Below are 26,313 nucleotides of genomic sequence, written 5' to 3'. Positions count from 1 at the left end.
GAATACCGGAAGAAGGCACCTGAGTGAGGCAAGAGAGGAACAGGTGAGAAGAGGTAACTCTCTGAGAACTGCTTTAATTTTTTCAGTGAAATATGAGACAAAGTTCTTAGCTGAGAGGGTATGGGAGGTTTGAGGAGGGATGAAAAGGTTTGGAAAAGCAGCTGTGGCGAGTGAAATAACAAATAGATTGTTGTTGTTGTTCAGTTGTGTCTGACTCTTCGTGACCCCATTTGGTATTTTCTTGGCAAAGATACTGGAGTGGTTTGCCATTTTCTTCCCCAGCTCATTTTGCAGGTGAGGAAACTGAGGCAAACACAGTTAAATGACTCGCTCAGGGTCACACAATCTGAGATCAGATTTGAACTAAGGTCTTCCTGGCTTTAGGCCCAGGGCTCTATCTACTGCCTCACCTTGCTGCCCTAATGAATAGATTAGGGAGATGTAAAAGGATTACTTTGATTCTCTGAGGGCCCAGTCCAGATTATGTAATATAAAGATGGAGTAGGCCCAGTCAGCTTGGTTTCATGATTTTCTCCAGCTTTATTCAGCAGCATTTGAGTAGGAGTGAAGGTGTAGATGGTGAGATCTTTGATAGGATAAAGTGGCAAGGGAGTTGAGAGAAGGCAGTATAGAGCTGAGTGGTTTCATCGATGGGTCAAGACGGGGAGGGGAGGAAAGTGTAACCAGGGTAGGGGTGATGGCTGGTGAAAGAACCGAGGACTAGAGGAATTGGTGCTTGTGGCGATGATAAAGAACAGGGTCTGGAGTTGCAAGGCAGAGGTGGAATGACAACAGATTATGATCAGTTGTTCATGACTATGTGTATGGAACACTTGTGGGCTCTGGCAAGATCAAGGGTATGACCAAATAATTCTGTGTGTAACTGAGGTGGGGTGGAGGAGTGGGGCATGGGAAATGAATAAGTTAAGGAATTTGGAGATGAGGGTGTATGAAGGACTATCTACATATGTTGCCATCTCTTAGTATAAGAGTAGGAGCTGTGGAGGAGAGAAAGACCAGGAACCAGCCACTAAATTCACTGAGGAAGGAAAGAGAGTGTCCAGGAGGTCTGTAGACTAGAGCTACCAGCATCTCAATTTGATGATAAATATGGATTGAATGAACCTCAAAGGAGGCATGGTTGCTGACTGACAGTGATAGAGGTAGAGCCTGGAAGTGGTGATGGGAAGCAAAGGAGTTTTCCAATTCTCTCCTGACCAGTGAGTTGGGGTGGGGGTGGGGGGGTATGTGTGAAAATACAGCCAGAACTAGAAAGGGTAGCCAGGGAACCTGTGTCATCAGGAGGGAACCCAGCCTCAGTGAGACCAAAAAGATGGAGGGATCTAGAAAAGAAAATATCTAAGATCATGATGGCATGAATCTGATATGATGAAATTAAATCAAAGTGACTGTAAAGACTTATGCCTTGTTTTTTTTCCCATACAGGCAATTATCTTTATTTGCCCTGGATATTGGGCATCATTGAGGACTGTTTGATTTAAGCACACTCTTGAGAGTCTCAGATGGCAGATATAATGAAAATACTTTTATTGTTTCTTTTTGACATGGAAGCTGTTTTGGTTTTTCATGGGATCAACATTAAAAACCAGTTAGGAACTTCAAAAGAAGATTGTCTCTGAACTTAGAAGACCAAGTTTCAAATCTCACCTTTGACACTCTACCTATGAAACTTTGGGCAAGTCACTGAACCTCTGAAAAATTCAACCTCTCAAATTCAGGATGGAAGAGATGTGGTTCCATATGGAAAAAAGATTTGGTGGTTCTGTAAAGCATATAGTCCCATATAGTTTTAAAAACACTTTTCTCACAATATTCTTCGGAGGTAGCTATTACAAGTAAATAACTAGACACATCAGAGAGTGGAGGCAACAAAAATAAAATTTACCAAGTTCTGGCCCTAGATAATTCCTCATTTTATACATGAAGAAACAGACTTAGGAAGTTAAAGAAAGCTGTCTGCAACCACATGATTAAGTGTCAGAGTTTGGGTGTAAACCCAGGTTTCTTGACTCTAAGACTAAGGTTTATGCAATATTCCATGCCACCTTTCTTTTCATAGTCCCCAGAGCCTAGCCCAATGCATTTCATTGTAGTGGTTATTGTTGCTTGTCCTTCATGCTGGAAGAGGAATAATATGACATCACTATGTTGGGGTCAATAGACAGTGCGTCTGGTTGTAGTTGATCAGACCAATATTTGCTCAGAAGGCTCTACCACAGGTTGGACACAAATAGTCTGTGTGACCATTTCGGAGGGAGATGTCTCTAAATTTGAGTATCTCACATTTCTCTTGAGCTACTGTAATTCTGCTTTGCTCATAGAGCGCAGAGTCTTCTTTGATGTGGGCATGCATTGCTGGTTGGTCCTGTGGTCTCCCATATCTCACAGTTGACACCAAAGTTCTTGAGTGTCTTTGTATCGCTTCTTCTGACCATCATGTGAGTACTTGCCTTGTGTGAGTTCTCTATAAGATAATCTATTAGGCAAGTGTACTTTTGGCATTTGAACAACGTGGCTAGCCCATCAGAGTTGTGCTCTTTGCAGTAAAGTTTGAATGCTTGGCAGTTCTGCTTAAGGAAGGACCTCAGTGTTCAGGTACCTTATCTTGCCAGGTGATCTTCTGAATCTTCCAAAGACAATTCAAATGGAAGCAGTTCATTTTTCTGGCATAGAGATGGTAAACTATCCATGTTTCACAGGCATACAACAATGAAGATAGCACAATGGCTCTGTAGGCCTTCAGTTTGGTAGGCAGCCTAATACCTCTACTTTCCCATGTATTCTTTATGAACCTCCCAAGTGCTGAGCTCTGGCAATGTATGCATCAACTTCATCATTTGTATCTATGTCCCTGGAAAATATACTGCCAAGCTAAGTGAACTTGTCTACAGCAATCAAAATTTCTCTATTTGCTGTAACCAATGTTTCTACATGTGGATGGTGTGGTCCTGGCTTTCATAGAGAAATTGTGTTTTCTTGTTGTTAATTGTTAGGCCAAAATTAGCACAAGAGGTGGAGAATCAATCCATACTTTATTGCATCTCAGAAGCTGCATTGAATGCACAGTCATCTACAAATGACAAGTTATGCACTAAGTCTCCCTCCACTTTAGTCTTGGCTTGTAGCCTTTTCAAGTTAAATAATTTACCAATAGTAGCTGACCTCAATGCCAATGTCATTTTTGTCTTTGTTAAAGGTACCTGACATCACTGAAAAGAGCATGCTAAAAAACATGGGAGCGAGCACACAGTCCTGCTTCACTTCATTGGTGACCGGGAAAGCACAAAAGCATCGTCCATTATCCAGAACCCTTGAAAGTTTGCCATCATGAAACTGATATACAATACTGATGAACTTCTCTGGCAACCAAATTTCACCATGATCTTTTACAGGCACTCATGAATGATAGTATCAAAGGCCTTGGCTAGATCAATGAACATTGTGTACAGACCCCTGTTCTGCTTCCAGCATTTCTCCTGTAGTTGTCAGGCAGCAAACACCACATCGACCGTTCTTTGTCCCTTTTTCTGAAACCAAGCTAGCTCAAGGATAGATGACCATCTTCCAGGTGAAGGATCAGCTGATTAAGGAGGACTCTGGTAATAATGTTGCTGCAGTGACTAAGAGAGACCCCCACCCCCTGCCCATGGTTGTCACAAAACAACCTGTTTCCTTTTTTTTTTTAATAGAGATGGGCAATGTAGGCATCCTTGATCTCCTCTGGGAAAACTTCCTCTTACCATAAAATGTGGAAAATTTATGTTAGCTTTTGTATGTGCAGTGGACACCTCCCCCCGCCTTGTGAATCTCTGCTGGAATGGAATCAGCACCAGGTGCTTTGCCACATGAGAGAGGGATTGACTTCAACCTGAGGTAAATGGTCAATGTCTTCAACATCGGGTGATGATCTATTAAGAACACTATGGAAGTGCTTAGCTCATCTCTCAAGGGTCATGTCAATATGTTGTACAGCAGAGGTACATGCGGTTTGTTGAATAAATGAATGAATCCATGATGCTTAGTGTATAAGCCCCTAATTCAGGTCTCATTTGCAGAATGAAGCAGGTAGGACTATCAGTGTGAAATAAGCTTTTATGGAGAACTACATCATCTGGGGGGCATCTTCATGAGAGAAGTGTCCCAATGCCATTTACAATGCAACCCAGAATGTCCTATTTACCACTTTTTAAGGAGCCAGCTTCCATTAGAGTGTATTCTAATTTTTTTCTGAGTTTTCCACTAATTCTAGCAGTTTCTTGGCCTCTCCTGCACAATCCTTCTTGACTGCAGTCATATCTCTGCCAGGTTAAGTGTAAAATTGGGGCAGCATTCTTTTAAAAAATTTTTCTGGCTATGCCTTTGCCAGATGCTGGATTGAGAAAGCCTTCTTCATGTGTGCATTGCAAGGAATAAATGGTTTTACAAATACCTGGATTTCTTGATAGCTGCTCTTCTTAGTAAGTTATCACTAAGGGAAATTTTTCTTATTAGCCAGTCTAAATTTCCCATGTTGTCATTTTTCAACATAACACCTTTTGTAGGTCTTAAACCCCAAACAACTCCATATATGTTGTATGCCCCAGTAGAAAATAAGTCCCTTGGGGGCTAGAACAGTCTCACTTGTACATGGTAGAGACTTAATAAATATTCATTGCACAAGATTTAGAGTTGAAAGGGACCATAAAGACCAACTAGTTGAACCTTTCATTTTACAGAAGAGGTTGTGGGGTTTAAAATAGGTCATTTGATTTCGTAGAGGGTCCTATAAATAGTTAATGACACAGCTAATTCTCTACTCTTTCTTCACTCCCACCCACTCTTCTCCTCAGAGAACTAAAATTTCCTTCCAGATCTAAATCCTATGATCCTATGAGTTGCTTTTAGAAAAGAATCACATAAATTCATTCAATTTTGACTGAATAGGCTTCAAGTTTGGCTCTCCCTGTAGTTTTTGGATTATTTGTGCATGTCAGCTATCCTATTCTTTTATTGTTACATAATTATGAAGACGTGATAAATATGACTGATTCTTGATAATTTTCCAATCAATTATTTCTGGATTGTGGAATGTATGATTAAAAAAAAAACCAACTCAGCATCTCTTTGGCATCAGACTCTTGCGTGAACCTGAAAGCCCCATCCCTCAATGCTAATACTTACAATGAATTCTGCCTCTTATGGCCCAGGGATCTGGGGAACAGATGCCAAAGCAGATGGCTCTTGTTTCCCCACTGTGTTTTCCTGGGAAAATAGGGGTCTAACACAATTTTTATACATCACTTGGAAGATCTTTCCCAAAGCTCCTCACTCACTCTTGAATATTTCAGAGTTTGGGGCATTTCTGATGGCTCTAAGGATATATATTATATATACACATATGTATATATACATCCATATCTATATCTGTATCTACATCCACACATATATAATTATTGTCAGTATTGTCAGGACTTGGGGACAAAGCAAAAATCACTTTGGGTACACCTTTCTCTCTCTCTTTCCCCTTTTACCTTAATTTATATCCAGGTAAAACAGAGTTACAAATGGACCTTATGCAAATTGTTTAAAGAGAAGAAGTTACAAAAGGAAGGTGGGTGAGACAGCTACTATTTACCTCTGTGCTGGTTGGGGTATATTATGGACTGATTATATATATACATATATACACACACACACATATATATTCACACACATGTATATGTGTATACGCATGTATATGTATGCATGTATATGTATATATATATAATATATATGTATATATATAATATATATGTATGTAAATATGTCTAAGGTCTTTTATATAGGACCAAATGGCAGAGTAATTTCTTTCCTTTTCCACTGACTGCCTCTCCGAGTTACTGCTCAGCCGCTGGTCACTCAAGCAGCATTGATCCTGGGACAATCATCTTAATTCATCCCATCATAGGCATGGCATATTTCACTTTGTAAATGTCAGTGAGTGACCTAAAAATCCCTAATGATTTTATTTGCCAGGTATCTCACATCACTGGATAGATTATAGGAGATCACAGTGGACTAGGCACAGAATATTAGAGCTGGAAGGATTCTTAGGGATCATGTAGCCCAATTTCTTCATTTTAAAAATTATTTTGAAGTAAATTTTTATTGGTATCTTTTGTTTTTCTACCACCTAATTTCCCCCTGTATTCCTCCCCTTCTCTTTCTCCCTCCCAGACAGCCATCCCATAGAGCAAATAATTTTTAAAAGAAAAAAAAAGAAGGAGAGAAAAACAATCAGCAAAACTGATCAATACATGAAAAAAAAGTGATATTCTACACCTATGGACCAGACACTTCAAAGGAAAGGAGTTGAGGCATGTTCTCACATCTCTTCATTGGTGTCATGCATTGCTCTTTTAAATTTTGCAACATTTATTTTCAGTTGTTTTCTGCTAACTTCTTCATTTTATAACCCTTATTAGCTGTGTGACTATGGAAAAGTCACTTAACCTTTAAGTGCCTTGATTTCCTTATCTGTATAATAGGATAATATTACTTGTATTATTTGTCCCACATGTACTTTGTAAACTTCAAAGTGTTATATAAATATGAGAGGCAGTGCATAGTGCAAAGTGCACTAGATTTGAGGTTAGAGGTCCTGGATTCTAATTTCACATCTTTCCAACTTGCCAGTATGTGACTTTGGGAAATTTACAAAATCTTTCTGGGCCTAAGGTTCCTCATGTATAAAAATGGGAATCATTATACTACTTACCTTATAGGTTTGTCATAAGAAAAGTGAGTAGTAAACCCTAATGGACATTATAAATGGGTACTATAATTATTCTTCCTTCCCTTGGTTCCAGTCCTCAAAAGATGGGATAGGGATGTCACTGTGATTTTCTTGGTATACAGAACCTCCAGGGAGGAAACTACCAATGGCAATTATTACCTTTTTTTTTTTTTCAACTTAGAGAATTAGAGAGTTACCTGGGGCACTGATAGGTTAAATGATTCTACCTTCCCCCAGGATTACATAGGCATTATGTGTCAGAGGTGGACCCTAAACCCAAGTCTTCCTGATATTAAGGATGAATCCCTAGTCACTATGCCATATTGGTTTTTAATCTTCAGACATTTAATAATAAATAAGGATACTCTAACCCCATGTCTAGTGCCTAGTACATAGTAGGCACTTAATAAATGCTTGCTCATTGAGTCCTACATTGGTATTAAATGTCCTTGTACCAGCATGAAGAGAGTCATTATGGTGTGTGGAAAGAACATTGGCTCAGGTCCCATCTTAATTCCTGCCTCAGACACTATGCGCATGTCATTTAATTGACTGAATCTCAGTTTTACCATGTGTAAAAAAGGGATCCTTGCATTATCTACTTCTCTCATTTGCTTCAAAGAAAAGAGCTGTATAAATGGGATTTGCTATTTTTATGGATGAGTTGTACATAAGAAAGTTACAACACGGGGGGCAGAGCCAAAATGATGGAGTAAAAGCAGTGACTTGCTTGAGCTGTCCTCCAAAACCTTCCAAATAGCTGTAAAAATGGCTCTAAACAAATTCTAGAGCACCAGAACCCACAAAAAGACAGAGTGAAACATATTTTTAGCTCAAGACAACCTGGATAGTTGATTAGAAAGGTCTATTGCATCAGGCTGGGAGAGGAGCACAGCTCAGCATTAGCCACACAGGCAAAGACCAGGTCTCAGGAAACTGAATCACAGGCAGCTGTGGTGGTTTCCAGACTTCTCAACCCACAAACACCAAAGACAACTTAGAAGGTCAGTAGGAAAGGTCTGTGACCATGGTGAGAGAGAAGCTCAGTCCCAGCCCCAGCCCCAGCCCCAGCATAGCCCCAGGGCGGTAGCTGCTTCTGGAGCTCTCAACCACAGACTGAAGGGGAATCAAGTGGCTGATCAGAGGGGGATTGCAGGGATCTCTTTGCTGGTGCTGAGGCATGATTCTCTTGCTTTGCAGTGATTGGATCTGGGTCATAGTTCTGGGTGGTGGTCCTGGGGTGAGGAGGAGAGCTGGTGTAGTGGAGCTCATGGTGGTGGTGGAGGGGGAATCCTCCTCACAGTTCCAAGGCAGAAAAGAGTGCTTGTGATCACTGAAAGACCAGAGCATAGGCCAGGAAAGGAGTAAACACCTCACCCCTTATCATACCACCTTGGATGAACTGAAAATTTATAGGTCCCTAGAAGTATCTCTGAAAACAACTGCACAAAACCCCCAAAACTTGAGACAGTACATTCTCCACACTGGAAGCAGACCCCTAGCTTAACAAAGAGTTTAAAACTAAAGTAATTGGGTGGGAACATGAGCAAACTGCACAAAAAAAGTCAGACCATAGAATCTTTCTTTTGTGACAAAGAAGATCAAAACATACAACCAGAAGAAGACAACAAAATCAAAGCTCCTACATCCAAAGCCTCCAAGAAAAATATGAATCAGTCCTAGGCCATGGAAGAGCTCAAAGAGGATTTTGAGAAGCAAGTAAGAGAAGGAGAGGAAAAACTGGGAAGAGAAATGAGAGTGATGCAAGAAAATCATGAAAAACAAGTCAACAGCTTGCTAAAGGAGACCCAAAAAATACTGAAGAAAATAACACCTTAAAAAATAGCCTAACCCAAATGGCAAAAGAGGTCCAAAAAGCCAATGAGGAGAAGAATGCCTTAAAAAGCAGAATTGGCCAAATGGAAAAGGAAGTCCAAAAGCTCACTGAAGAAAATACTTCCTTAAAAATTATAATGAAGCAAATGGAAACTAGTGACTTTATGAGAAATCAAGACATTGTATAACAAAATCAAAATAATGAAAAAATAGAAAACAATGTGAAATATCTCATTGGAAAAATAACTGACCTGGAAAATAGATCCAGGAGAGATAATTTAAAAATTATTGAACTACCTGAAAGTCATGATCAAAAAAAGAGCCTAGACATCATCTCTAAAGAAATTATCAAGGAAAACTGCCCTGACATTCTAGAACCAGAGGGTAAATTAGAAATTGAAAGAATCTACCAATCACTTCCTGAAAGAGATCCCCAAAGGAAAACTTCTAGGAATATTGTAACCAAATTCCAGAGTTCCCAGGTCAAGGAGAAAATATTGCAAGCAGCCAGAAAGAAACAATTCAAGTATTGTGGAAACACAATCAGAATAACACAAGATTTAGCAACTTCTACATTAAGGGACCAGAGGTCAAAGGAGATAGGATTACAACCAAGAATCACCTACCCAGAAAAACTGAGTATAATCCTTCAGGGGGAAAAATGGATATTCAGTGAAATAGAGGACTTTCAAGCATTTTTTTTTTGACAATTGGGGTGAAGTGACTTGCCTAGGGTCACACAGCTACTAAGTGTCAAGTGTTTGGTCTGAGACTGGATTTGAATTCAGGTCTTCCTGTCTTCAGGGCCGGTGCTCTATCCACTGTACCACCTAGCCTCCCCTCAAGTATTCTTGATGAAAAGACCAGAGCTGAATAGAAAATTTGACTTTCAAATACGAGACTCAAGAAAAGCATGAAGAGGTAAACAGGAAAGAGAAATCATAAGGGACTTATTAAGGTTGAACTGTTTACATTCCTACATGGAAAGATGATATTTGTAACTTGTGAGACCTTTGTCAATATTAGGGTGGTTGGAGAGAAAAAAATTTATGTATGTATATATATAGATAGATAGATAGATAGATAGATAGATAGATAGATAGATAGAAGGCACAGGGTGAGTTGAAGATGTAGGTTGATATCTAGAGAATAAAATTAAAGGATGAGAGAGGATTATACTGGGAGAAGGAGAAATTGAGAGGTAGAATGGAGTAAATTATCTCACATAAAACAGACAAGAAAAGGCTTTTACAATGGAGGGGTAATGGAGGAAGGGGAGACAGAATGAGTGAATCTTATTCTCATTGGATTTGGCTTAAGGAGGGAATAACATACACTCTCAGTTGGGTCTGGAAATCTATATTACCCTACAGGAAAATAGGGGGGAAGGAGATAAGAGAGTGGGGGATGATAGAGGGGAGGACAGATTGGGGGAGGGGGTAATCAGAAGCAAACACTTCTGAGGAGGGACAGGGTCAAAAGAGAGAATAGAATAAATGGGGGGGATAGGATGAAGGGAAATAGTTAGTTTTGCACAACATGACTACTGTGGAAGTGTTTTGCATGACTACCCATGTATAACCTTTATTGAATTGTTTGCCTTTTCAATGAGGGTGGGTAGGGATGGAGGAAGGGAGAAAACTTGGAACCCAAAGTTTTAAAAACAAATGTTAAAAAATTGTTTTCACATGCAACTGGGAAATAAGATATACAGGAAATGGGGTATAGAAATCTATCCTGCCCTACAGGAAAATAGAAAGTGAAGGGAATAAAGAAAAGGGGGAGGAGATAGAAGGGAAGGCAGATTAGGGGAAGGGGTATTCAGAATACATGCCATCTTGGGGATAGGGGAGGGACAAGATGGGGAGAAAATTTGGAATTCAACATCTTGAGGAAGTGAATGTTGAAAACTAAAAATAAATAAATTAATAAAAAATTTAAAAAAAAGAAAAAAACATACTAAATGGCAGCACTGAGACACAAATTCAGGTCTTCTGCTTATAGTTCATTGAAACAGACGTTTGTTGAGTCTGTCCAAGATGTTTGATGTCTGCCATTTATCCATGATTAATTTACCTTAAAAGTCAGAGCACAAAGATAATATTGTAGTTGGGTTGACATCATCTATATCTTTGGTTGCTAGGAAAACTAATGTTTTTCTTCATCATGGCAGAGGTGGGGTACAAAGCTGAGGGGCTATGAGGCTGTATAACTCTTGAATGGTTCTATTACCATTTCAATTTCTGCTCTCATACTCAGTGGAAAACTTCTTTTTTCTAGACAAATGAACTGCTATATATTGTACTGAGGATGGGGTGGAGGGTAATGATATAGATGGAAGGAAAAGACAAAAGATTCAAAATCTTTAAAAAGAACATCCCCAAAATGTTGGAAGATGAACTGAACATGAGCAGCAATTACCCTTTTCTGCCTTTGTCATGGGATTGTTGTATTTCCCTACAATAACTTTAAAGTATTATGCAAATGTAAGTTATTATTGTTATCATCATTATTGTATTGACTATGATTTGATAACACCTTATGGTACTTTGTTTCATGATTTTATTGTTTTATATGTTTTCTAATTGGTTCCAATAAATAATTGCTATGAAAAAAAGAAGAAAGTTACAACACAAAAGGGAGGCCAGTTTCTTGCTTGCACAAACAAACAAGCCCACACGGACCTGTTTTGAGAAATGATAAAATAAACAGATATTATTTTTCTTACTTTTCATATATTTGAATGCTGGAGGAGTTGATCTCTTGGTCAAATCGATATTTCTCGTAGTCTTCCACGCCGTCTTTCACCATGATAATCAGCAGCACAATAGCCAAAGGTAGCATGGTGATTTCTCTGTGGAAGACCTCTATAGGTGGCATCCAGTTCAGAATCACCAGGAAGAGGAAGTAGAGATTAGCCCATCTGCAAGAGGCAAAGAGGTACTAGAAACCAAATCAGGGTTGGAAGACAAAACAGAACAAAACAAAACAAAACCCAATCAAACAGAAAGTACCTGGTGAACAAATTCCATTTTCTGGTTTTCTTTCATATTCTTGACTTTATACAAGCAAATGTGATATTCTCATAATAATAATTTTAATAAATCATTTACAAAGTGCTTGAATGTCTTCAAAGTCTTTTCCTTAGAACCCTGTGGGGGTGGTTGTGAAAGAATTATTCTATAGAGGCAGCAAGGTGGCACAGTGCCACTAGAGTTTTCAGGAAGATCTAAGTTCAAATCCAGCCAATTCAAATCAGATGCTAGCTGTGTGACCTTCTCTCTGCCTCAGTTTTCTCATCAGTAAAAAGGAGATAATAATAATAATGATACATACCTCCCAGGGTTGTTATGAGGGTAAAGTGAGATAATATTTGTAAAGCTCTCAGCAAACCATAACATACTATCTAAACATTAGCTAATATTATATGCGTTTTACAGATGAGGAAATGGAATCTTTGAGATTAAGTAGCTTTCCCATGAGCATTTAGCTGGTAAGGTTGGTGCGCAGGATTCAAACTCAGATCTTCTAGTTCTAAATCCTGTGCTCTATCCACTAATACAGTTAGAACTGGAGAATTTTAGGGATAAAGGGGAACTTTAGAGCAGATGTTGTTAACTATTTTTGTGTCATGGTTTTGACAGTTTGGTAAAGCCTACAAATATCTTCTTGGATTAATACTCTTAAATGCTTAAAATAAAATATGTACCACTACAGAGGAAACCAATTATATTGAAATAGTTGAGTCATCAAAATATTTTTAAAAAACCAAGTTCATGGGCTCCTGGTTATTTCTGGTTTAGAATAGTACTTGGCATTTGCAAATTGCATTATATTTTTCAGAAGGCTTTCACATGTTATTTAAGTTAAAAAAATCTTGTCGGGTAGACGTGACTGGCATTTTATTTCTCAAATAAGAAAATGGAAGCTTAAAGGGGTTAAATACAGACTGGGTGAAATATGTCTTAACAGCTGTTCATGTTAAAGAGACTGTGGGTTTTGGCTGACCAAAAATGTTTAGTTGACCGCAACATCAGCAGGAGCCAAAAACGTAATGTGGTTGCTCAAAAAGCTAAGGCATTGGCAGAATTTACAATATTTAATTGAAGAGATCTAATAGTCCCTATCACATTTTATATTGGTCACATCATGTCTGGAATGTTATGTCTTCTTTGGGGCATCACTGAAAGAGTGACATGAGTAAGCTAGAATGGGCTGACAGGAAAAAGAATGATATCCAGAGGTATCTGGAAAATCTTGCCATTAAAGGTTGAAGTTTCCTGGGACACTTAGCCAGGAGAAGATTTGATAACTATTTTCTAATACCTGAAGGATTGGTCAGTGGAAGAGGAATCAGAATCATTCTGTGATCCTCTGGAAGGCAGAACTATGAAAGGGAGTTACAGAGAAGTAGATCTCAGTGTAACATACGCAAGACTTTGCCAGTATATCGATACCCAATAATTGAATGGGCTAGCTTGTAAAATAATGACTTCCTATCACTGCAGGCACTCAAGATGATGACAGAAACATTCCCAATTGATGAATGGTCAAAGGATATGAACAGGCAGTTTTTGAATGAAGAAATTAAAGCTATCTATAGTCATTTGAAAAAATGCTATAAATCACTATTGATTAGAGAAATGCAAATCAAAATGACTCTGAGGTACTACATCACACCTACAGATTGGCTAACATGACAAAACAGGAAAACAATAAATGTTGGAGAAGATATGGGAAAATTGGAACACTAAGGCATTGTTAGTGGAGTTGTGAACTGATCCAACCATTCTGGAGAACAATTTGGAGCTCTGCCCGAAGGGATATAAAACCGTGCATACCCTTTGATCTGTCAATAGCACTACTAGGTCTGTATCCCAAAGAGATCATAAAAAAGGGGAAAGGACCCACATGCACAAAAATATTTATAGCAGCTCTTTTTGTGGTGGCAAAGAATAGGAAATTGAGGGGATCCCATCAATTGGGGAATGGCTAAACAAGTTGTAGTATATGAATGTAATGGAATAATATTGTTCCATAAGAAATGGTGAACAGGCGGACTTCAGAAATACCTGTAACGACCTGCATGAACTGATACTGAGTGAAGTGAGCAGAACCAGGAGAACACTGTATACAGTAATAGCAACATTATAAGATGACTGACTTTGTTAGACTTAGTTCTTCTGAGCAATACAATGATCTAAGACAATTCCAAAAGACTCATGATGGAAAATATCCACATCCAGAGGAAGAACTATGGAGTCTGAATGCAGATCAAAGCATGCTACTTTCACTTTTGTTGTTGTTTTTTTTTTCTCATGGTTTCCCCCTTCTGTTCTGATTCTTCTTTCACAACATGACTAATGTGAAAATATATTTAATAGGAATGTATATATACATATAGCCTATATCAGATTACATGCTGTCTTGGGGAGGGGGGAGGGGAAAGAAGGGGAAAATTTAGAACTCAAAATCTTATAAAAGAGAATTTCAAAAGCTAAAATTAAATAAATAAAACACTAATGAACAATGCATAATAAACCTGTAAAACATCTATCAAGAAAAAAAGATGATGACAGAAGAGCACTTGTTGGGGATGTTGTATAAGGGGCTTCGGTATCAGATTGCAAAATAGCAGATTGGTCTTGATAATGATTTAGGATCTCTTTCAATTCTAGGATTCTATAATTCTATGACCTATAATTCTATGGCCTGAAGTTACATAGTCGATTAGTAGCAGAAATGAAATTAATACTCATGACCCCTGATTCCTAATCTCATCAAGTCTGTCCTTTAAACTCTTCTAAAACTGAGCAGAATTTGTTAAACTTTAAGGACACATAAAAGAAATTCTATCTGTCCCAGTGTTATATTGCCTCTTATTGTCACAGAATTCCTTCTTGTGTCTAACTAAAGTCCCCCTTAATTCAGCTTTGTCATAAACTGTCTCTCTGTCAACTGTGATTCTTAAAAAAATAAAGGCCAACCTCCTAGGTTGTTCCTGCCCTAACTTTGAGATCTAACCATGTTTGTAAAATTCTTCACACTAGTAAACCTTCCAAATATCAGTTAATCTCTATTTGAAATAGATTGCCATTTTTTTTTGACTAATGAGAGACACCTGTATGACCTTGAGCAAATCATATCTCTGGATCTCAGTTCTGTCATCTGTAAAATGAGGGTGCTAGACCAGATGACCTTTGAAGTTCCTTCCATTTCTAGGTCTCTCTTCCCCGGATCTAATGCTAATTACTACCAGCATCTATGTACCTGTGAAACTGCTCGAAGAGGTTTCTGGGTAGGAAGCTGAACAGGGTGTATTTGGTGGTATGAATCCTGTTGCCAGAGTAAAACTTGGAAACTTTTGCCCAGTCTTGGTGAAATATCTTGTTGTTAGGAAAAACGATCCGTTGTTGATTCAGATTGTAGCTCTGTCTTTCCTTAGTCACGGACAGCAGTGGGGTGGATTCTGAAGGAGGCTGGGAGAAGCGATCCTTAACTTGCCCTTGCCAGCGATACCAAGAGGAATCCACTGACAGCGCCATCTTGACTGGTAGGTTAAGGCTGAAAGATGAATACACCGCAGGGGTTAAATCAGAGGGCCCCTAAGAGATTCAGATATTGTCTTGATCTTTAACAAGGCAAAAGCAACAGTTTGGCCCCATGGAAAGACAAATGGATCATGAATTAGGAGGCCTGGCTTTTAGTCCTTGTTCTGAGATTAATGGATGCATTGCGTGATGGCTGTATAGTGAATGACTTCACCTCTCAGTGTCTGTTTCCTTTCTGCAAAATGAGGATAATATCCTCCCTCAAACCATTCAAGTCAGTGATTTGGTCAAGGCTGTGTGTTTTTATAGGGCCCCTGTTAAAATGAAGTACTATTTGTGAAGGGTAGACTAGTACAAGCTGCTGTCACCAATTAACAATTCTGCATGGAGCAGTGTGTCAGATACAAATAAAGGGAAATTTTGATGGGATCTTGGAGTTAAGGATGTGTGCAGAGCTGACCCAAATGGGTCTATCAGTGGGAGGTCCTGGGATGTCATAATGGGGAGAGGAGGAAGAGAAGGACAAGGTATGTAGGAGGAGGTTTCTGAAGGCAAACCCTGACTGCTTTACAATTTTGCCCAGGGCTGGTCCTGCCTGTAAACTAAGGAGAAGACAGGTTCAAAATGTCAGTGGGGTTATTCTTCATGGGCAAGAATCCCATGTTCCCAAGTTCCATTTATCTTCATTGTATTTGAACTTCCCAAAAATCAGATGTGGGGGATTTCTAAGAAATGAAATAAAATAGTTTTCCACTAAGAATGTGTAGAAAATAAAAACCAAATGAAGGCAGTGCCTTTGTGTCAAAAAGATAATTTCCTGACTCAGGCAGAAAGACCTATAGGTAGCCACAGGGGAGAGGGCACAGAGCAGATGAGTCTAGGCTGTAGTTATTGTTTAATTTTAACTATAGGCTCACAGCATGGTAGGGCCTACATGAACCAGCCAAGGGACATAGCTCCTGCCCTCTAGGGATTGATGTTGTAGAAAGCTGACTTTTCTACAGTCAGACTTCACATGTGACTCCCATATTGCCTGAGGTGCTTCCCTCTAGGTATTCCCAATCTATTTTATGTGATGCGGTCTGCCTCTCCTCCTCCTTCTTCCTCTCTGTCTCTGTCTCTGTCTCTTTCATTCTTACCCTAGCTTTGAGATCTAACCCTATTTGCAAAATTCTTCACACTGGTAAACCTTCACTTTTCCCTGTATTTTTTAAAATAGAATGATATGGTATCTTGATTTCAAGGTTATTTTGAACTTGTCAATACTGTGAATGCAATAAAAATAAAATCTCAAGACAAAAAAAAAAGGCTTAGTGAAGCCTCTAATACTTAGAATATGGCATACCATAATAGCCATTTATAGGGTATCTAGTACTCATGTGGATCACTTGAGGCATACCCAGTTCCAGGCCCAGAACGCATACAGCAGATGCCATTCTATCACATAGAGAAAAGAATGACATCTTTTATAGTGACCTGGACGGTACCTGTTTTACACACATACACAAAAGTGATAACTCAGCATGTTTGTGCTCAGTTTTACCAGGTTCTTCAATATTTTTTCCTATGTGGCTTTGTTCTTAGGGTCACCATGCTGCTAACTCAAGCCTTGACTGACAACACCTCCCTCAGCCTTCTCTCCTTCTGATTGGAGGCCTGGAGGGCGGGGTCTCAAACTCCTCCCAATGCCTTCCTTTAAAGAGGTGCAGAAACTGGGTTTTTCTGTCTCGCCTCACTCTGCATCGGTTGCTCTACTTGGTTTCAACTCCACTGAACAAGATGCCCCTGAACTGGGTATCTCCTGGTTTCCCACCACCTTTCTTGTCTCCTTTTGTGTGTTGTCTAACTCCATTAGATTTGTAACAGGGACTGTCTTTCTTTTTATTGATTGTACCCACAGCACTTAGCACAGTGCCTGGAACACAGTGGGTGCTTAATAAACGTTTATTGGATTATTGGATTGTCCAAGGTCACACAGGTAGTTAGCATCAGAGGTAGGATTTGAATTCAGGGCCTCTGACCCCAGAGCCAGCGCTAGTTACACCTGGTTGTCCCTTCTGTGTAATCTGTCTCCTTAACTACAGAGTAAGTGCTCTGATAGCAAGTATCAGGCAGACCTTATTTTTCTCATGCCTGTCTCTGCAGAGAGATTGAGGCAGAGATCTGCTCATGGTAGGAGCTTGGAGAATGTCACTGATCACATGCAAGCCTGTAGCTCACCCAGAAACCGAAGCCCAGCTTCATAAATGTAATCCTATGACCTGTGCTTCCAAGACAGGAAGGCTCTTCCTGAAAGAAGGGGCTCATTTAGTTGTAAAGAAAAATGTCTTGTCAGGCAAACTAAGCAGTAAAAGAGGGAGCCTGGAATTTGTGGAATGGGGATTATCATTGATTTGGGTTTTTGGGGTTGGGGTTAGGGAGTGTTTTGTCTAAAGCAGGGTACTGTACTATATGACCCCTTGAGGTGCCTCCAAGCTTCATGTTACTCTGATTTTATTCTTTGATGTGACATCAAACATTAACAGTGAACTTATCCATTCACCTACCTATCATCACTAATTAAATTTCAGATTGCCTTGGGCTTGAAGTTGCAGTAATTGGGCACCAATTATTTTCACAGGCATCATCTCTCATTTTATTTTATTTTTTTCCCTGAGACATTGACACATCTAGGCTAACTTGCTGGGTTAATTACGGTTCTTCTTTTTTGACTTGTAATTCTGAATTTCAGGCATTTTCTTTCTTGTCCTGAACATATCTTAGAATGGATGTTTATTTCATCCTTTTCCTTCTACAACTATTTCTCACCAAACAGAAATTTGCAAACCCCATCTGCCCCGGCAACCTTGTTTATGCTCTACAGGGTCAGAGGAATCCTGAACTTGTATTCTTAAGGAGACCGTAAGGAGTAGCCTATCATCTACTAGCCTTTAAATAGAATTTTAGGCTGGGGATGAGGGAGGGCTGTGTTGGGGAAAGATAGAGGACTGACTTTAGGAGTACCAGCTAATGGCTAGCATGTATATGGAGCTTTAAGATTTGGAAAGTACTTTACATGTATTATATCACTTGATCTTCAAACAACCCTGTGAGATACATATTACTGTCATGTTATAGATATGAAAGCTGAGTCTGGGAGAGGTTAAGTAACTTGTTCAGGATCGCACAGTTAGTAAGTAGGTGAGACAGGATTTGAACTCACATCCTTCTGATTTTAAGGCCAGTGCTCTAGCCATCCCTATTTTTACAGAAATCACAAATTGAGGTAGGGGGGATTTCAATAATTTCTCCTTCTCCTAGTCCTATGGCTCCTCTCTGCCCTTTTCTCCCTCCCCACTCCCATTTAGAAACAGAAGTCTCTTCTGGGGATTTCTCAGCCTTCACTGAGTTACTGTGTTATTATTTATTGTAGTTTCTGGAACTTCTTTTTCCCTTTCTCTCTCCCTCCCCTACCCCCAATGGAAAAGTCGCAGCCCAGGAATGAGGTCCCTGGCAGTTCCTGGATCTGTGTGTTCCACAGCTGTCCATGTTGGTATAAGACTCTTCCACCTGGGACCACACACAGATGCCCTGAGGAACAAATAAAGAGCAGGTGGAATTTTCAACTTTGAACACCAGTCTGTGAGTGGAAAATCTCCAAATTTGGCTGGTTCACAAACTAGCCTGATGGAGATTAAGGAAAAGCATATGTGTACATATATACATACTCTCTCTGTTTTTATCTCTTCTTGTCTCTCTATTTGTCTCTTCTTTCCCTCTCTCTCCAAGTGTGTGTGTGTGCTTGTTTATTTGTTCACTTTGAAAGAGCTGATAATCTCAAGTATGAAAAAGGTTTGGTGAGGGGAGGAAAAAAAACAAAGACAGGCAATTTAAAAACAGAATATTACATATTCTCTTTTCAACAAGATTCAGTGTCTGTGAGTCTTGCAAGTCATTATAAATCCTCATTGTTGCAAAACAATTGTTGAATTTATCTCTTAATCACTCCCTAATGTATTTCTCATAGGGGGTGTTTCAGATCTCTTCCACTTTCCTGAAGCCCCCTCCATCCTCCCCTGACCAACTCTCTTCCTTGCCTCTTTTTTTTACCTCACTTTCTATTTTATTAAGGAAAATGAAGCCACCTGCAAGAATTCCAGCAAATGCTAAATCCTTGTTATATCGCCACCCACCCACTCTTCCTTTCTTTTACTCTCTGGGGATGAGGTAGCCCATTCCCTGCCAATGCTATCCCCTTCATCTCCGACCTTGATTGACCTCAATCTCTCACCTGTCCTCTAGGATCTAGATCCATGGATTATTTATTCTCTCTCTTGCATCTTTAGTCTTTCTTCTTCTGCTGGTTTCTCCCACCTTTGCCTACAAACTCTCAGCTCAGTGTTCTTTTCACTGTACCAAGGTTTCTTAACTCAAGGCTCATGGTATATTTTAGGGGTTCTAATAACTTGGATGGGGAAATGTTATATGTTTCAATTTAATTGGTTTCCTTTGCAATCCTATTTTATGCATTTAAAAACATTATTTTGAGAAGTGTGAAATCTTCACCAGACTGACAGAGGGGTCCATGACACAGAAAGGTTAAGAGCTCCTTCTCTGTGCTATGTTGCCTTTATCCTCAGAATCCTAAGTGATTCTTAACTGCAGAATACCTGGCTTCACCAGCTCTCCTGAGAAAGGCCTGTAAGTGTTGAGGTTGACTTCAAGCTGCTTCTACTGCAGCTATATTTGTGTAGAAGCACTCACCTGATGGTCTCCCCCATGTCCCAGGTCATGGATAGAACATTTACAGCTACTTCAAAAACCAGTGTGTAAACCACCCAAACAATGAAATAATCACACCATTCCTATGTGAAAAACAAATCTAAAAACCTGTTCCCCAAACTTCTATCCCCTCTAGGTCCTACCCTCATTTCACCCCTTCCTTTTTGCTGCCAAACTTCTTAAAAAAACAGACAACAACGTTTGTTTCTATTTCCTTCCTACTCTTACTGTGCCCTCTGTCTTCTGTAATCTGGCCTTTATCCCCATCACTCTACTGAATGGGCCTCTCTAAGGTCAGCAGTGACCTCCTAATTTTCAGCTCCAATGGCCTTGTCTTAGTTTTCCTTTTGTTGTCCGCTCTGCCACATCAAGTATTGTTGGACGACATCTTCTCCTTTTAGCTATTCTCTGTTTCAATGGCTTATGGGACACTAGCTTCTCTTGGCTCTCTTATATTTCTTACTTCTTATTGTCTGTCTCCTTTATTAACTTTTCTTCTTCTCCTGTCATGCACATATACACATACATACACGTATATGTATATATGTATATAGATATATGTGTATATATGTGTGTGTATGTATATATAGTATATGTGTATTTATGTATATATGTGTGCATGTACATATGTATATGGGTATATGTACATATATATACATAAATACACATATACACACACACAGAGTATTCCCCATGGTTTTCTTCTTGGGCTACACTTTCTCTCTTGGCAATCTTATTTCAGAGCTCCAGTCTTTAGCTATAGACAGACAACTTCCAAAGCTATATTTCCCCATCGCCTACCAAATATAATTAAAACTTCTTAACCAAGCATTCAGAGATGTCCATAACACGGCTCTCATCTACCTTTCTAGTCTTACACCATCTTATGCCATATCTTAACTGTCCCCATTGATTCAGATTGCTACCTTCTCATCCTGTGAAACATATGTTTAGGATCATAGCTCTAGAATTGGAAGACACTTTAGAAGTCTTTTAGTCTAACTCCCTTGTTGCTTGTCTTTCTTTCTCGAAGAGGACAATGACATAAGAAAGATGATGCCATGACTTGCAAGTGAATTTTTTAAGTGAGGAAGGGCTGTGAAAGGTCACTAACTTCACTTTCGCCTCTGGAGCCATCTGGGTCCAGTGGCAAGATATAGATCAGGACGACTGGTGATGGCCCATCCAACTCCCTTACTTTACAAATGAGGAAACTAAGGTCCATTGAAGTTGAGTGATTTGTCCAAGGTTTGATAGAGTGGTTTATCTGTATCGTCTTATAAATCCTCCATGTGGCCTGTACCTGCTCTCTTCTCTATAAGTGCCCTGCAACCACACACATGCCTCTTCTACCCTGCTTTCTAGTTTTCAAACCATAGACAAATCATTAATTCATTCATCCAACATAAAAGGAATCTCTCTGTAGTTTTCTTGCCATTGTGTGGTTACCAATGGAGGATGTGAGTGGCTCTTCAGTTATCCCTAGCTCTTGCCATATGACCAGCTTATCTTCTGTTCTGGTCATACATCTCTTTGATGATAGGCACTTCATGTGAACCCTATGGCAGCCAACTGAAGGCTAAGTACTCCTCAGAATAATGTTTTTAAATAATTGAAGGAAATGCTAAATTTCAGTTCAAGGTTGGTGAAAATGAACATGTAACTTTTTCCTATCCAAAGTCATAGACCCCTTGAAATCTACCCTTGGGGGTCTGTGGACCCCAGGTTAAGAACTCCTGCTCTGTAAGATTCATTAGAGAACATAGTTTTCTCATGTTCTGGATCTGGCTACATTGCCACATTGTACTCCATCAGCATGGACTATGAGGGACCATATGTCCTAAACGGCACATTATTGTGCCTAGCGAATTTGTACCACTCCCGTGATTTCATTGTTATAGGACAGTGTTTACCAAAGTGGAGATTACGGCCCATACCAGAGGGCTGCAGCTTGATCATAAGGGATATGTGATTAGTCAGAGAGTAGGAAGCTGGGTCACATGGAACTTGTCTGCAACACAACTCCCAATAACCAAACATGAGGCTCACCTCCCACACTAACACCTTCCCTCTCCACTCCCCCTTCTGCTGCTGTGTAAGCTTCCAATTAACCCCCTTCTGATCTAGGAGTTGGAACCTTGGATCAATTATTACATAACTTCACAGTGACAACTCATAGTAAGAGCTGTAACTGCTACCCAAGTGCCATTGGGAAAACCCCCAGAATACCTATCAGGGAAAAACCACTGATGGAATGTTCAAAGAAAATAATTTGGAGACCATTTTTGTCTGGAATAACCAACAGAGACTGATGTGGCTGACTTCTGCCCAGCAACAATAAGAGCCTTGCCTAAATCTAAATCTGCCTGGTAACAGGGGGCTCTGTTAACAAGAAAACCTTATTTTCTGTATACATGACTAACCCCTATTTTCTGTGCCTATATCCTTCAATGTTGTAAGTTAAGTTCCCTGCTTTGTGACCACAGCCCTGAACTGTTTTGTAAAGTACCCAACATGCCTGCTTCTCCCTTTCTGCCTCCCCTTACATGGCTGCTTCCCCTTTCCTGACATCCTTCCCTGGGGTTAACTGCCCACGTAGGAGCATACCCCGACCCCTACCTGAGTGCCCAAATCTTTGGTATAAAAGTAAGCCCCTGTCTTATTTCAACCTGCTGGTGCTCTTAAGGAATAGCTCATTGTTTTGGGTCAATAAAGCCCTCTTGACTAGGAGAACCTCTACCCCTGAGTTCTTTCCAGACAACCTGACTCAGAGCATCATCTACTTCTTCAAGACTCTACAAATTATAGTCCTAAAGAAATTGCTCGCGGGCCCTAAGAGGTTAAGTAACTTGCCTAAGGTCACATGGAAAGTATGTGTTAGGGACTTGAACTTGGGCTTGACTCTGTGGCTAGATCTTGATCCCTTATGCTATCCTGCCTGTATGCTTGGCACATAGTAGGTGTTTACTTTGCTTTCTGAAAAGCTGAATGAAAAGGGTAGGTGTGGTTCCAGGGGTGCCATAGAAGGAAGTCTCACTGGCTTAGGAGAGCTGATTGTTAAATTTTTGGTGTGAACATTTATCCCTCAGAAATCCATAATGCTACAAAGCAGGGCTTGATTTTTTTTTTTGGATTTTCTAGATTTAAAGTGATGGAGACATCTTACTACTTAAGAAGCAATAATGCAATTTAATCTGCATTAACATTTGTTATTTAAACTTCATCATGAACATTTATTAATAACATTTGTTAGTAGTGTAGATTAAACTCAAAAGTGTGCCATGTGTACATTTTTATTAAACATTTAACAGCACCTGCTTGGCTTCCAGTTGGTATATTTGAAGTAGTTGTAAACACGTAGCAGTCATGACCTATGGTGTGGGGTGAGCAGTCACTTTGGCTAGGTGAATACTTCTACACAAATATAGCTGCAGTAGAACCAGCATGGAGCCAACCCCATGATTTGTGTGCCTTTATTTTGGGGGCTGGTAGAGCCAAATGAAGAAGCACAATATGATTTTTTCAGTATGCAATGAAGAATCACACAAGATTCACAGACTACTGCTGGAGTCAGGAATGTCTGAGTTCAAATCTGGCGTCAGATACTTACTGGCTGGGTAAACCTGGGCAAGTCACTTAACCTTATTTGCCTCAGTTTGCTCATCTGTAAAATGAGCTGGAGAAGGAAATGGCAAACCACTCCAGTATCTTTGTCAAGAAAACTCCAAACGGGATCACAAAGAGTCATACAGGAGTGAAATGACTCAACAACAACTAATGTAGTCAAAGGAACACTGAACCAGGAATTAGGAGTTACGAGCTCAATTACCAGCCTGACCACTTACTGACTATGGAAATTCTGAGAAGTTATTTCACCTCTCTGGCTCTCACTTTTTTCCTTTGCTAATTCAATGAGGAGGTTAAACTGTATGATCTTTGAATTCTAAGACTGTATATTCTATTATAGAAACGAGTAAATCCAAGCAACCAGGATCACTCCTTTACTTAAGAAATCTGGGTTTAAAGCTTGGCTCTGACCCCTACCACCTGTACAACCAATGGTCAAACTACTTAACTTACCTGAGGTTCAGTTTCCCCTTCTGAAGGGTGGGGGATCATTATATTTCCCCTCTCTACCTCATAGGATTATAGTGAAGAAATCTCTATGTAAAAAAATCACTATAAAAATGTGCATTGTTATCAACATAGTATGAGAGTGCCATGTGTAAAGAAGTTGCAATTTACTTAAGGTCACATAGGCAGAAAGTAGAAGACTCAGGATTTGATCTTGGGTCCAAATAGAGATCAGTGTAAAGTCACAGACTTGGATGAAAAAATCACCTTCATAGTTACACAATGGGACATGTGTTGTTAAGACAACAGTTTGTTTAAAAAAAGATCTAGGGGGCTTAGTGGACCACAAGCTCAAGATGAATCAACCCTATGACACAAAGACATCAGAAAACAAACAGCAAGATAAAATCAGTAGGTTACATTAAGAGAATCACTGTGTTCAAAATAAAGGAGATGAGAATCTTGCTGTACTCTGCCCCGGCCATGTCCCATCTGGAAAATTTTTCCTCATTCTGAAGGCCAGATATTAAGAAAGAAATTGATGAGCTGGGGTTTGTCCAGAGAAGGGCAATCAGAATGGTGGAGGAATAAGAAAGCATGCATTATAAAGACTTGTTGAATGACTTAGGGATGTTTAGTACAATAAAGGATAGGAGAAGTGATAACTGTCAAGTATTTGCAAGTTTGTGATGTAAAAGAGGAATTATAGGATCATAGTTTCAGAGTTAGAAGGGATCCTGGAGGGCTTCAAGTCTATCCCCCTTACTTCATATCTAAAGAAACTGGACTTCAGGGAGGTCAACTAGTTTGATTTGAGGCAGGATTTGAATACAGGTCTTCCTGACTCCAAGTCTAGGACTCTCTCTGCTACGCCACGATTGGCCTCAGAGATTAGAAGTAGGAGCAGTGAGTGGATTTCTCAGAGAGGCAAATTTAGCCTTGACATAAAGAGAAACAAAACAAAACAAAGCAAAAAACCAAAAAACTTACTACTGACTTGTTTGTTTTGTCTAAACATAAAATGAGTTGCCTTTATAGGTACCGAGTTGCCTTTCATAGGAAGCCTATTGGATAACTATTTGTTAGGAATATGGACCTGCAAATTCTTGCTCAGCCAGAGATTGGATCTGATGGCCCCCAAAGCCCTTTCTAACTCTGAGATTCTAAGATCCACGCGTGGCATTCCAGAAACTGCATTTAAGTTGGATTTTAATGTGAAATCACATCAGTCTTAAGGTGATTAGGACCTTTAAAAGAAAATAAAGCTTGAAAGTAATGATTGGGAAGAACAAAATAGCCCTGTTGATATTGGCAGGAGATTGAGAATCACTTCTCAGGAGTTCCACAGCCTCAGAGGCTCCTCCCCAGTGATTTTCAGAATAGAAATTTGATGCGAAGCCAAGGTACAGAGCAAGATCTTGGGTAATGGCTATTAAAAGGAAGCTTTTTTTTTTTCTTGGAGCAATTATCTCCTCCTCCTCTTCCTCCTAACACCAATCACATTAAATAGTTTTTAATGGCCATCACTGAATCATAGGACATATAACTGGAAATGTCCTTAGAACCCCATCCTTTCATTTTACAGATTAAGTAACTGAGGTCAAGAGGTCACATGGTAAGTAGCAGAAATGGGATTCTTCTTTTTTTTTTTTTAATGAGACAATTGGGGTTAAGTGACTTGCCCAGAGTCACACAGCTAGGAAGTATTATGTGTCTGAGGCCGAATTTGACCTCAGGTCCTCCTGACTCCAGCCTTGGTGTTCTATCCACTGCACCACCTAGCTGCCCCCTAGAAATGGGATTCTTTCAAGCAACATGTTCCACCAAGGAGGAAGGCCACCTGCTAAATGCTTTATTATAAGGAAAAGTCTTTCTTCACACTCCTCTGAATAACCTACCGTTCTACTTCACTTTTGAGTCACACAGTACTAACTACATTACCTCAAATGCTCTATAAAGCAACCCTAGGAAGTGCAAGTCTCCCTGTGTCATCAATGAAGAAACTGAGGCACAGAAAAGTTAAGTGATCTGCCTATGGTTCCACAGCTGGTAAATATCAGAGCCAAGATTCAAATCTTTGGTTTCCTGACTCCACTTTTCCCATTTTACCTCATGGCCTCTCTGATTTTCCAGTGGCCTGTTTAATGAAAGGTAAAGGATCTTGGGAAAGAAGATAACACAGGAAATCTTTTCATTCATAGGAGTTCAGCTGAAAATGACCACAGAGACTATCGGGTCTAATCTCACTTTATAGATGAGGAAAACGTGGGACAGACAGGTCAACTAAACCACAGTTAAATAGCTTAATAATAATAA

The 26,313-nt window shown here is 39.6% G+C and overlaps 1 protein-coding gene across 2 annotated transcripts in view; it reads right to left on the bottom strand.

The window, feature by feature from the left end:
* The window catches only part of ATP10B (ATPase phospholipid transporting 10B (putative)), a 334,760-nt gene that overhangs the window by 131,343 nt on the left and 177,104 nt on the right, over positions 1–26,313 (bottom strand). For both annotated transcript variants that reach the window (XM_027842047.1, XM_027842049.1), the window contains exons 3-4: positions 14,882–15,175; positions 11,340–11,534 (exon numbers count right to left, since the gene is read on the bottom strand). In XM_027842047.1, coding sequence (XP_027697848.1) covers positions 11,340–11,534; positions 14,882–15,156 — 470 coding nt within the window. In that variant the 5' untranslated portion in view covers positions 15,157–15,175. The remainder of the gene's footprint in view (positions 1–11,339; positions 11,535–14,881; positions 15,176–26,313) is intronic.

Source organism: Vombatus ursinus, unplaced genomic scaffold (assembly GCF_900497805.2).
Source record: "Vombatus ursinus unplaced genomic scaffold, bare-nosed wombat genome assembly UNPS02014863.1, whole genome shotgun sequence".
Classification (NCBI taxonomy): Eukaryota; Metazoa; Chordata; class Mammalia; order Diprotodontia; family Vombatidae; genus Vombatus; species Vombatus ursinus.
The sequence above is the reverse complement of the archived record's forward strand: the minus strand, read 5'-3'. Positions and strand labels throughout refer to the sequence as shown.